This window comes from Leptidea sinapis, chromosome 1 (assembly GCF_905404315.1).
Source record: "Leptidea sinapis chromosome 1, ilLepSina1.1, whole genome shotgun sequence".
NCBI lineage: Eukaryota > Metazoa > Arthropoda > Insecta > Lepidoptera > Pieridae > Leptidea > Leptidea sinapis.
Genome location: NC_066265.1, coordinates 32,348,469 through 32,363,046, shown reverse-complemented (window position 1 = coordinate 32,363,046; position 14,578 = coordinate 32,348,469). Strand labels below are relative to the sequence as shown.

Below are 14,578 nucleotides of genomic sequence, written 5' to 3'. Positions count from 1 at the left end.
AGCTTGTTTATGCATGTTTGTATTTAAATCTATGTAATTTTGTAGCCATGCGCTTTGTTTGAATTTTAAAATAATATGATTTTTTTATAATGAGACGATTTATTGTTAAACTACCATTTATTGATTATATTTAAATATCAAAAATTATAAATAAAACAATATACAGTACCTACATCATAACTTATTCCACAAGTTATATATCTAATCTATTCTATTCAAAAAAAAATTCAACCTTAAAACTTATATAATATTTATCTTATTTTATGATGACTCCAAGCTAAGGTATCAATATAATTTGCTTAGATATACAGTTTGGTATGACAAACTAGATTTATTTATTCGTTGAGTGAAAATATTATGCTTTATTGACTTAAATCTATGCATTGAACAATATTCATTCTTATTTTCAAATAGGCATATCTTATAATTTTCCATTTTCATATACTTACTTAGTAACATTTTTATTAAATTTGAATGCGTATTTTCCCACAACATCTAATACATACGCTTAGATCTAAGTCCTAGGAATTCATTAAATATGTTAACTTTGTTTTCATCTTTATAATTATCGTACCGTACTTCTTTTTATTGACTTTTGGGTAGCAAAAAATTTTTTTCTGCAGTCAGAGGTTTTGAAACGCAAATGTAAATCAGGTTTTATATCTGTGTAATTTTTTTTATATTAAACTATCAGTATCAGTGTATAATAATTTTAATTTATTTCGAAACTTATTTAACTAGTGAAAGTCATCGCATTAGAGTTTTAGAAATTTTCAATATATAAAATCCCAACTAAATATATTTATTGAAGAACAATTTAGTTTTTCGTAATAGAACTGCAACCAAATTTTCATTTTAAAATAGATAAACTATGGAATTCTATCTTGGCAATTAAATCATACAGTGCAATTTTACATTTACTCTTTTTTCAATATTTTCCATTGTTCTTTATACATTGAGTTATTTATTAATTTATAAAAATCTTTTCGAAATCAGATGTAGGTAGCTTGTTAATGCATGTTTGTATTTAAATCTATGTAATATTTTAACCATGAGCTTTGTTTGAATTTTAAAATTCTATGAATATTTTGTTTTTCCTGTGTGTGTGTGTGTGTGTGTGTGTGTGTGTGTGTGAGACATTGCTTTAAATTTCTGAAGTAAATAACATATGTATTTTTATTACGAAGGTTTGGAACAAATTTTATGCTTTTCATCTGGAACATCAAAATTTGTACGGACATCTACCCATTCAAAACCTTCTGTAGGAAGGAATGGAGATACAGCCCATCCATAACGGTTATTAGCATCAAAATAAGTTATAAACGACGTTTTTCTTTGTCCTGTTCTTATTTGCCAGAAATATTCACAAGTAAAGTCGTTACAAATTTAAGAGTAGGCACATGTTTCGTCTTGAGAGACATGCAAATATTTCAGTGGTTTCGTTTTATAATATTGTAACCTATACTTATTTGTTTAAATTTGCTTTTTCATAACGATTCCTACATTGAGATATACAGTCTCAAATACCCGATCCAATAAAAGCTATTTGTTCAAAGCCCTAAAGTAATTCTTATTTAATTTTTGTGCATTTTAACATAGCACCCCAACTTAACCCAGGCGCTATATAATAATGTGCTGGATCTAGACCATATTATGTCTGTAAACATAGAGCTCGGAAATTTTCAAATACATATTTTGTTTAGAGTGAAACATTAATTTTAAGATATAAATCTGAATTATCTAACTTATAATCTTTATCGGAAATATGTGTGGCGGTAAATGTATTGTAAAATCTACCACGATCATGGAGTGCTGAAAGTTTTAAGCAATCGTGTGGTGTTATAAATTCATATCGATAAATTCTTTTTTTCTAATACGTAAAAAATATTATTATTTGGAAAATTTAGTCTTAAATTTTGAAATTGTTCTTCATTCAAATATTTGACAAGTTTGTCTAAACTGAATGGAAAAAATTTAAACGAATCAACATGTACATGATGAACAAAAATACAAGGCATTCACAAAAACTATAAAATTAAATAATCGTAAAATTCAACTGACATGTTGATTCGTTTAAATTTTTTCCATTCAGTTTAGACAAACTTGTCAAATATTTGAATGAAGAACAATTTCAAAATTTAAGACTAAATTTTCCAAATAATAATATTTTTTACGTATTAGAAAAAAAGAATTTATCGATATGAATTTATAACACCACACGATTGCTTAAAACTTTCAGCACTCCATGATCGTGGTAGATTTTACAATACATTTACCGCCACACATATTTCCGATAAAGATTATAAGTTAGATAATTCAGATTTATATCTTAAAATTAATGTTTCACTCTAAACAAAATATGTATTTGAAAATTTCCGAGCTCTATGTTTACAGACATAATATGGTCTAGATCCAGCACATTATTATATAGCGCCTGGGTTAAGTTGGGGTGCTATGTTAAAATGCACAAAAATTAAATAAGAATTACTTTAGGGCTTTGAACAAATAGCTTTTATTGGATCGGGTATTTGAGACTGTATATCTCAATGTAGGAATCGTTATGAAAAAGCAAATTTAAACAAATAAGTATAGGTTACAATATTATAAAACGAAACCACTGAAATATTTGCATGTCTCTCAAGACGAAACATGTGCCTACTCTTAAATTTGTAACGACTTTACTTGTGAATATTTCTGGCAAATAAGAACAGGACAAAGAAAAACGTCGTTTATAACTTATTTTGATGCTAATAACCGTTATGGATGGGCTGTATCTCCATTCCTTCCTACAGAAGGTTTTGAATGGGTAGATGTCCGTACAAATTTTGATGTTCCAGATGAAAAGCATAAAATTTGTTCCAAACCTTCGTAATAAAAATACATATGTTATTTACTTCAGAAATTTAAAGCAATGTCTCACACACACACACACACACACACACACACACACACACACACACAGGAAAAACAAAATATTCATAGAATTTTAAAATTCAAACAAAGCTCATGGTTAAAATATTACATAGATTTAAATACAAACATGCATTAACAAGCTACCTACATCTGATTTCGAAAAGATTTTTATAAATTAATAAATAACTCAATGTATAAAGAACAATGGAAAATATTGAAAAAAGAGTAAATGTAAAATTGCACTGTATGATTTAATTGCCAAGATAGAATTCCATAGTTTATCTATTTTAAAATGAAAATTTGGTTGCAGTTCTATTACGAAAAACTAAATTGTTCTTCAATAAATATATTTAGTTGGGATTTTATATATTGAAAATTTCTAAAACTCTAATGCGATGACTTTCACTAGTTAAATAAGTTTCGAAATAAATTAAAATTATTATACACTGATACTGATAGTTTAATATAAAAAAAATTACACAGATATAAAACCTGATTTACATTTGCGTTTCAAAACCTCTGACTGCAGAAAAAAATTTTTTGCTACCCAAAAGTCAATAAAAAGAAGTACGGTACGATAATTATAAAGATGAAAACAAAGTTAACATATTTAATGAATTCCTAGGACTTAGATCTAAGCGTATGTATTAGATGTTGTTTGAAAATACGCATTCAAATTTAATAAAAATGTTACTAAGTAAGTATATGAAAATGGAAAATTATAAGATATGCCTATTTGAAAATAAGAATGAATATTGTTCAATGCATAGATTTAAGTCAATAAAGCATAATATTTTCACTCAACGAATAAATAAATCTAGTTTGTCATACCAAACTGTATATCTAAGCAAATTATATTGATACCTTAGCTTGGAGTCATCATAAAATAAGATAAATATTATATAAGTTTTAAGGTTGAATTTTTTTTTGAATAGAATAGATTAGATATATAACTTGTGGAATAAGTTATGATGTAGGTACTGTATATTGTTTTATTTATAATTTTTGATATTTAAATATAATCAATAAATGGTAGTTTAACAATAAATCGTCTCATTATAAAAAAATCATATTATTTTAAAATTCAAACAAAGCGCATGGCTACAAATACATGAAATTACATGAAATTTGAAGAAAATTGATCTCAGTATTCAAAACAATGTTTACGCAGCAAACCGATTGTCGATATACGTTGTAACGCCCTGTTATATTGTCAACAATGTAGATAGTGAAAATAAGCCAGGCTCTCACTAGGTTGCAATACACATTGGTGAGCAGGGTATTGGACAATACTTCAATTCATATGATCGTCCAAGTCAGGGATTCCAGCTGAGGTTTTTACAAAGCAATTGCAGAATGTATATCCACAATACTACAAGAGTAAAGAATTTATTTACCGCAGCATGTGTTGCGAGTACTGTTTATTGTATCTATACTTTAAGTTTAATAAGAAGAGTTTGAATGATTTCATCAAATATTTTTAAAATGATACAATCTACAACGATGTTTTATTATATACTTTATTTATATCATCTGTTAACTTAATAATAAACACAGCACAAAACTGTCGTTTTAATCGTAGTAACGAATGTGAGAGGTAATTTACTAATTACATCTATCACTTTCAAAGAATCGACATTGAGTCGCTCACCAATCATTAGGTTAATTACCACTGATTAGTAATGAGTATGGATCTGTTTAACTTAAAAAGCTAACTTTGTAACTATAAGAGATATCGAAAAACGGATCAGCGCAATCGCTCGGAAATACATCAAAACCCCCAGTTTGACACCAAACTTTTTTTTTTTTTTTTTAGTAGGCATCACGAACAAGTGAGCCAGAACCGGGGAGGCAGAACCGGCGAACCCCCACTACTGTGAGCCAGAACCGGCGAATCCCTACTACTCAAATAGTATATGAGGTACTGAGGCATCTCAGTCCTGAGAAGAACGAGCCCAAGAAACTCAACGATCTTTTCTTTCTGAATTTAATTACAATATATTATGTATCGTATAATAAAATTTCTAACGAAATAATAAATTTATGTTTGTTCCTCGTGTTAACATTATGATTTTCGATCGTAGTTTCTAGCAAATACTCAGGCAAACACAAAAAATTAACAAGTGCTGAATAAAAACCGTAAAAAGTGTTGAAACAAACTTTAAAAAAAAAGTCCACTTCTGCAGCTAAATCTTATAAATAATATAATAACTTACCATGATAGAAAGATGTTCGATGACAGTAAGATTCTCCACGAAGAGCTCATCCTGGTGCATGTACCCGCTCTCCTGATGCATGAAGTCTCCCACCTGTCTACCGTTCATGGTGATCTCGCCATCCACCACGATTTCCGCTGTTTATTAAAAACCACATAATGTTTTATTAAAGAAAACTTTACTGAGAAAAGATAGTCTTAGTTTATTATGACATGTAATGTTTTAATTTTCAATGCATGTACTTCTTTCCTTGCCTCGTTGATACGACGTAATTTTGTCTTTAATTGTGTTTGGGTATATCCTACTTTGCATTGCGTTTTTATCTTGATATACTTTAGGCTTAAAGGAAGCCACATATCGAGAATGATTACTATGCTACCTGTTTACCTGTTAATTTTAATTACTACCTTTCCCAACGACTTCTTACAGATCCATTTTAATTTTCATGTGTTACAACCATGTTTTAAAACTGCATTAAATTTCTAAAATTTTATCTTTGATGTCTAAAACTGAGTTTAAATTCTAGCTTAGTTCTCGTTTAGCTCAGAAGATGGCCTTATGTAGTTCTTGTTCTCTAAAGTCATTCGTAGAGTCTAAGTCTGTCTCAGTTTTCGTATCTTGTTGTTCAATGTTTTTGTACATCTGCAAGATTTATTTATTTATGTTTGCCTTATTTAATTAGGAAAACAAACAGTATTACAAAACATAAATAGGTTAAAAAAGTAAACATCTATTTGCCATTGACAGTTTTCGCATCTAAGAAAATATAAGCGTGTTACAAATAATGAAAAAAAAAACAAAAAATCAAGAAGTAATACAATAAAAGTATATAGATACAATACAGGATGATAGAATGAATGGAAATTATAGTATTCAGGTATTCAGCACCTAATATCTGATTTATTGGTTATGGACACCTTATAAAATATGTTGTCTGTAATTACTGTTGCAATGAGGAACATATATTGTACATTTTGTCCCAGGTGTAGTTATTGGGCGGTTTGATACCAATTTGTGATGTCAATTTAGAAGAATCTATATTAGAATCAAGTAACTTAGAGTAAAAAGCTGTATCAGCTATTTGACATCTTGTCTCGTAGTACATCTTATTATATAAGCTGTATGTATGTTTAAGATGTTATGTTTAATCTCTTATGGTTCTGTAGTCATTCTTAAATACTGTGTTTTTAAATATATTTTATATGTGTGTCTTTCATTCCACAAGATTTATATTTAAGCACTAATCAGTTGAGTGAAATGTCTAACTTATTAAATTTCTAGTTTCACAAAGTTAAAAACTTAACTAATAATAGTATTTATTGGAATAAAATATCGTTATTTAACCTCAGTCACTGAATATGCTTCATTTTTTAATCAGAGATTTCCAAAAAAGTTAATATTCTCTCTATACCACGATGAAAACTGCTTCCTGTTACTGTGTAAACTGTAATTTACTTAACGGTTTTATACAAATGATTTAAGTTTTCTTTAGTGTTAATTCCGCCAATATTTCTTTTTAAAACACGTGTTTTTCGTTACGAGACTCAAAGTCTCGTGCCAGATTTTGGCGAGACAACACGTCCTGAGGATGCCTCGCGTAGAGGCGAAACACGTGTCGAATTGTTTAAAAACAAATATTCGCGGAATTAACACTAAAGAAAACTTAAATTATTTGTATAATTATGGATTTCCGCAAAGTAACGCCTACTTCAATAATTTTTTTTTTATGGTTTTACCTACATGAATGTCATCTACTATGTACTCTTCATACAGAGTATATAGAAACATAAAACATTATGCCCTCCCATAAATTTTCATTTATAAATAAAAACTTTACCCGGCACCTATGAGATTAAATACAGCTACAACTCTCCATTGATTATCATGAATTGATAAACTGAATGAAATAGTAATACAAAACCGGTCTCTCTAGAGAGTCCTCCGGGACCAAAATATGGATTCTCAAAGCCGGATTGTGTAATTATTTTCTCTTTAACAGTCTACTTGTGGAATAATTTAATAAGTCTGGGCTAAAAAGAAGAGATGTAAAAAGAAGAGATATTTTGTATTGCGCTGTATTATAACTAAGCGATAAGAAGAAAAGAACGGATTTTTTGTGCATTTGTTCGATATAGAACCACGTAGCTGATTTTAAATTCTCTCATACCAATTTCAAATAGATTAACATGATCGATTAAAAATTGCAAAAATTTTACCTAAAGTATCAAAAATATAAAATATTAGTATAGTATAAAATTTAATGTTGGACGTACGCTGCAAAATTCATTTTTTAAAAAGTATAAACTAAATTCATTTTTTAAAAGTATAGGCTATATTTTATGTTGATGACCGAAACGAAACCAAGGGTAAGTGACTAGTCTATAAATATGAATTTCTTGACTACGATACTTACTAGGGTTCCTGTGTGCAAGAGCCGACATCAGCGTTGTCTTGCCTGCACCACTACAAAATAAACAGATACAACATTACACTGTGGTACAATACTATGGTGTGTTTCATCAAATATTTTGTGATAAAAAAGCAATCCCAATTTCCCAACAAATAACATAACGAAAGTGTACCCATGCCATATACCAGCAAATACCATATAAGGAAGTTCTCCGGGGTTTGTTTATAAGTGGAATAAAGTTACTTGAAATGAAAAATAAAACGGCACACATTCAGACAGTATGGTTGATATTTTTGCATGTTGTCTAAGATATAATTCGGAGGTGGGTAGTTGAACAGCTCGTAGAGACAGTCCTCGCGGAAAATGTGGTAGAAAATGCACAATGCTACATCTCAACGCAATGCAAGATATTAAGCACCGAGTAGTAGTGACGAAAATTTCTATTCGCGCCAATTTATTCATGTTCATGAAAGTAAGTTTTCGACATTTGCGCAGGTGAATCGCGTCTTGTACCACGCTGGATTCACCTTTGTTAGACCGAAACTTTTATAAGGACAATAAGTGAAACTGTAAGTCCCCTGCAGATCAAAGCAATCATTGCCGCTCATGTTCTCTTGGTGACGTTGCCAGTCTCCTCCTCTCCTCCACTTGACTCCTCTTTTGACATGCTTGTGCTGATAATCCTGAATTCGGCAGAAGAAGTTAGACAAGAAAGCCTCTACAGAGCACTTCTACTGAAAGATGGAGTAGAAGAATAGAGCGACCTAACTGCGCAGTTTTTCTCATTACATTCACTGAGATAGAAGGCGTTAGGCATTTTTCATAGAAAGCCCATTTACACAATATGTAAAGTTAGTATCCAAAATTACATTTACATTAAAATATTTAACAAATAAATCGTGCGTTTTTCAATAAAATCTACAAATACCAGTAAGGTATTTCAAAACATTCGATACACACACAATCCTGAATCCGCAACCACCTAGCAACCGATATGTCGACTCTACGATAGTTGACCGCAATGAACCTACAAGAAAAGCAAAAGATACAAATTGTTGCGGGCATTTATCATCGCCTGACAGCGTCCATGTAAGTGTTTTTGTCCGTTTTTTATTCGTAGTTATTATATTTTATTTACATGCCAAACTATCCAGATACAGGTTGCGGGATTATTTCATGCTGGATAAGCGCCTCTACGCCTGTCTCTAGTTAAACGAGTTTTATTGCGAGTGAAATATTTATTTTTAAATAATGATATTTTTATGGATAAGGAGGAGAATTAAGCGTACACTGCAACTAACGATAAGTAATCGCGTGGCGTTGCTTGGGGACATTCGCTTCATTGTATCTCTTCTACCGCATTTATCACGGGGAGTGTTCCAAGGAGCTGTTTTACCTGATTCCTGCCGCCGAATTCAACCTTCGCACGACACGCCACAAGTTAGGATATCATCCCCACCATCTGGATGTGTGGCGATCCTCCACAGTGCGGTTTTCAAGGAGCTTTCTTCCACGTACTACAAAGCTGTGGAATGAACTTCCTTGTGCGGTGTTTGCGGGACGATACGACATGGTAACCATCAAAAAAAGCGCGTACACCTTCCTCAAAGGCCGACGACGCTAATGTGATTCCTCTGGTGTTGCAAGAAAATGTGGGCGGCGGTGATCATGTAACACCAGGTGATCCGTACGCTCGTTTGTCTTAAAGTGGATGTACGCGCTTTTATTTGACTTATACATGCCGTACCGTCCTGGAAATGCATTGCAAGGAAGCTCATTCCATATTTTGTTTTGAATGTGCATACGGAGAAAAGTTTTTTGAATACGACACTATGGTCTGGTCGAACTGCTTTTCGAAACACCCCGTAGAAAATGTGATAAAGGACACAAAGAATCAGCGTTTTATCGCGAAGTCGAGTGATCAAAATTAAACATTCTGATTTGGCGTATTATGAACACTATTCACAATATATATGAATTGCTAACTGCCTGTATAGGCTTTATACTGTGAATCTCCCGATTATTACAAATTAAAATTACATAACTATCGGTGACGTCTTATTAATAATATAATGGTATTTATCATCATCATCATCAGCCGGAAGACGTCCTCTGCTGGACAAAGGCCTCCCCCAAAGATTTCCAATGGATAGGATATTTTTATTGATGTAGACGTTACTTTGCGGAAATCCATAATTATACAAATGATTTGAGTTTTCTTTAGTGTTAGTTGTTTAAAGACAAATATTGGCGGAATTAACACTAAAGAAAACTCAAATAATTTGTATAATGAATAGGATTATTATTCACACATCGAGCAAACATTCATGTGAAACATCGAATGCGGCGGTTTTTTTAATACAAGGGGATATGACGAACATTAAGACTGAAGTCTGAACTCAAACAACAGTGCCATCTTTGAGTGATGATCTCAATATCAGTCATATCAATAATTTAAATAAAAAAAATACTTTATACCTCGAAAACATCGCTGGTTGTTACTATATCGTAATTCATGACTGTAAATATAAAACCTATTTTCGTGATTTTCTCTTCTGGACATTTGCTAATGAAAATTATAATATCGTTAGGTGTCAGGAATACAGGGATCGGAAAACATCAATATAATTTCGAAAATAATTCATTGTTGGTGTTTCCGGGACATATCGTATATACCTACAAAAAAAGGGCGTACGTCCTTAAAGGCCGGCAACGCTTCTGTGATTCCTCTGGAGCTGCAAGAGAATATGGGCGGCGGTGAACACCAGGTGAACATCCGTTCGCTCCTTTGTCCTCCTTTTCCACGTAAAAATGCAAATCAAGCAAGTTATTTCATACTCGACCTTAAAGTGTGAGTTGTAATGTCGAGATTCCCCCATGCCGGTATGTACCCATTGTATTCCATGACTCGCGAAAATTCAACGTTACCGATGAGATTGCAGAACGATTAATATGCGCTTATAAAAAGTCAATATAACCACAAAAATAGTATTTTAAGTTCTGCCAACTGCAACGTCGCAAATAGAATAATAGTATAAACGAACCATATACTCAGAAAATACTAGCGTATAGACGACCACACAACATTCTAAATACTAAGGAGCTAATTGTTTATGACTTGTCAGACAAATTCGGTAACAGTAAGAATTGATTTGATTTCCGTTTAACTTGCTGTATATTCGTTAGAGATGTTCTTCACGCTCGCACGCTCTGTTTGTCTATACGCAATTATATTGTACGTCTGTGGAGTGAACACAATAACAAAGATTTTATGACGATGACTAAGATAGATAGAAATATGATAAGACAAATGTCACGTTAGTCATGAAAGAAATGCGATGCTATCTTTAATTAAAATTAGTAAATAATTCATTCTTGTTTGCAAATGTTTCCTTCTAGAAGTAATGAAGGTAAGTACAACATCAATTTATACAAGTCGGCCATAACGATGTATTTATGCATTAATTAGGTACCAACATGTATGGTGCAAACTTATGTTTGTGTGTGAAAAATTAATGCTTCGTTGAAATGTTTTCTTTACTGTCCTCCGTCAAAATCAACATAATATAACTCTAAATCAGCATTGTGAATCTTAATCATATTTCATGATGTTAGAACAAATTACTAAATATCTAACTTTAGAATAGTATCACTTATTATTTTATTAACATGACAAATAGTTAGTATTTAATACCCGCTGAGAATAATATGTACATGATAAATGATGCAAACTGCATATATTTTCATACCTGGGCTCATTCGTGACCACGAAAGAAACTATTGTACGTTCTAAGATATGTGTACATTTTATATTTTTTTTCAGAATACTTGTGTTGGATTTGATTGATTTTAATTTCTTCTTTTCAGAACATTTTGCAGAGCAAAGGAACAAGAGCATTTTGTAAGTGAAAACTTCTTTAGACGTACTGAGCTGCTTATTGAAGGCATTGAATGAGACTGTACCGTCACACTTGACTATGTATATAAACTTGATATAAAATATGCAAGAGGTTGACTATATCGCTGACAACACTGTCAATACAATGATAATTCTGAAGTTTTCAGAATGTCAAGCAGCCTTGCAAATAAACGCGGGAAACCTTCTACGTCCGAGTAAACAAGAAATAAACAAATGTCTATTTGTAAACATTTAGCATATTTTTGGTTTACTAACAGGTATAACTTTATATCAAGATTATTTGTAAGGCCGTTATTATTTGACAGTTATGAGCATGGCTAGAAAGAATAGCATATAATTTAGTTATTATAATATAATTAACAAATAAATAAATTTTTATTTTGTCTTTTATTCTTGCATGTTACCTTATTGCATTATTAGTTATGTAACGTGACATCACAAATCATTGTTCTGTCACTGTTGTTTTCTTCACAATAGAGGTCTCAGTTTGCAAAATGCATTGAAACTTGCGTGAATGGCGCGAACTATGCTTTTAATCATGACATTAAGATAATTGAAATAATGAATACCTACTGTCACTTTTATCACACGAACAAGGTGTTTTTCTCAATAGTATGATATATTATTTAGAGCGTCTTTCAATATCATTAAAATTTAAAAGACATGTATTGTATAATTATGTACGATCATTATGTAAAACTTACCGGTTCATTGGAGGTAAAATTTGTTACGACATTTAACTCATTTAAAACAGTCAACCACGCTAATCAACTAATATTAGTAAATAAAATTCTTAGATTCCTTTGTTGGAAAAGAATAGGTTAAAATATGATATGAGACGCATGCATATTGTATGCAACTGTGTCATATTGTTTGTCTTCATCTTCTGTGGGAAACTGAAGTGGAAGTGGGCAGGGCACATAGTTCGACGGTCAGATGGCCAGTGGCCCAGTAAATTCCTCGAATAGCGACCACGTACCGATAGACGAAGTGTTGGTAGGCTCCCCACAAGATGGACCGGCGATCTAGTCGGGACCGCCGGAGTACATTAAATGTGGGCAATGCAGGACCTATTGTCTGATTATGTCTTTTGATGACTTTATTGCGATGACAGGTATTTACACACCAATCTGCAATATTTGCCTTTTAGTTTTCATGTATTATCTTATTATTGTAGCTCATTTGTTACAAAAACAAGCAACCATTTTTATACCAATTCTTCAACTTTTATTGACTTTCGTAGGCAAACCTTCAAAAGGATAAAGTTCTGCTGATTGGCTTATTCTTTTAGGTTTAAAATAATATTTTATTGGTTTCGCTACCAGTGACAATAATATTTTGAACCAATGACAGTCCTCCGTTTTATTTTTATTTATTTTACATATAATTATCACTTGGCATAAATAACGTATCTGTCTCGCTTAATTTACACAATAAATAACGGAACTGTGGAGGCCTATACTAGCCTACCTCAAATATCACTCAGAAAATAAGTTTAAAAATAAGATCTTATCATCATGCAGTGCAGTGCAACTGTATGTAATTTATTTTTTATTTATATTACGTTATTTTCTTGATTTTATTTTTTAATAAAATAAACTCGTAATTATTATTTTGTAGCCTTATTTCTTAATACTATGAAGTTACTTAAAAATATCGTTTTTAATAAAAAACCCAAATTTTACCAATCTTAATATGTATAAATTACGTGACACGTTGTTTGTCCGCGATGGGCTCCTAAACTAATGAACGGATTTAAATGGGGATTACTTCATCGAGTGCAGTTTAGTCCAACTTGAGAGATAGGATACTTTTTATTTCGATTTGGGATCCATAATTATTTTTATTTCCAATATTTGTTTTGTATGGACATTTTCTATGAGAGAATTTAGTGACGCACAGTTTGATAGTTCTGCTGTGAAACAATTTCAGTACAACAAAAGGGAGCAAATTTTACGAAATAATTCTTGATGTTTTGAAATATTATTGGCAAATTCCTATAAAACAGTACTTTTCTTTATTATCTACAGAACAACGTCTGTCGGGTCAGCTAGTATTATATATAAATTACGTGACATGTTGTCTGTCCGCGATGGACTCCTAAACTAATGAACGGATTTTAATAGGGATTACGTCATGGAGTACAGTTTAGTCCAACTTGAGAGATAGGATAGTTTGAATTTCGATTTGGGACCCATAATTATTTTTATATATTACATATTTTCTATGAGAGAATTTATTGATGCACGGTTTGACAGTTCTGCTGTAAAACAATTTCATTATAGTTAACAACAGGGAGCAATGACGTTCTATACATAATATAGACCGTCATTGACAGGGACCATATTTTCCAAAATAATTCTTGGTGTTATGAAATATTATTTACAAATTCATAAAAACAAAAACAGTATTTTATTTAATACGCACAGAACAACGTCTGTCGGGTCAGCTAGTGTAATATAAATATTGATATAATATGTTTATAATAGTCATGTGTAGTCCTTGTTCCTTTAATAAGTAAAGCGAGATGATTGTTTAATATATTTTTATGATGTCGTTGTTTCGTATAAATAAAAATTTTAACAAAAAATATCCGACTCCAAAAAAACTATTCCAAAACATTATAATACGCACTAAAAAGTAAAAAAATAATTGCGCATTCTTCTACATATTAATAATCAACTTAGTTTTAGACTTGAAGATTTCCGTTACTTTGTCATAGATCCTACATTCAGAACTTACCAAACTCTCATCAAACTATCCTTTCAAATAAAAAAATAATCATCGAAATCGTTTGGCGTAATATTGACTTATTTGTACATTTGTCGCGCACATACTTAGTGCAAATTTAATTCTTACTCGTATATGGTTTTCTCACAGATGCCGTTCTCAGAACTGGACGGAATTTAAATGGGACTAAAAGGGAAGCACCAACTTCAAAAAAATAATCATCAAAATTGGTTCAAGCAGTCGAAAGTCTGAGCTAATAAACATAAAATAAAAAATACCGTCAACTTGGGAATTTTTACTTCAAGTAGATAATATTTATGTGTAGATATATGTATATTATGATATAATTATAGTCGATTTAGTGATTTTAGTTGATATATCAAGTGATAA

General features: G+C 31.3%; 1 protein-coding gene across 1 annotated transcript in view; it reads right to left on the bottom strand.

Moving 5' to 3' along the window:
* LOC126979343 (protein scarlet) overlaps positions 1-14,578 on the bottom strand; it is an 84,645-nt gene that overhangs the window by 35,651 nt on the left and 34,416 nt on the right. The window contains exons 4-5 of the mRNA XM_050828619.1: positions 7,543-7,592; positions 5,130-5,266 (exon numbers count right to left, since the gene is read on the bottom strand). Of these exons, the coding sequence (XP_050684576.1) occupies positions 5,130-5,266; positions 7,543-7,592 (187 nt within the window). The remainder of the gene's footprint in view (positions 1-5,129; positions 5,267-7,542; positions 7,593-14,578) is intronic.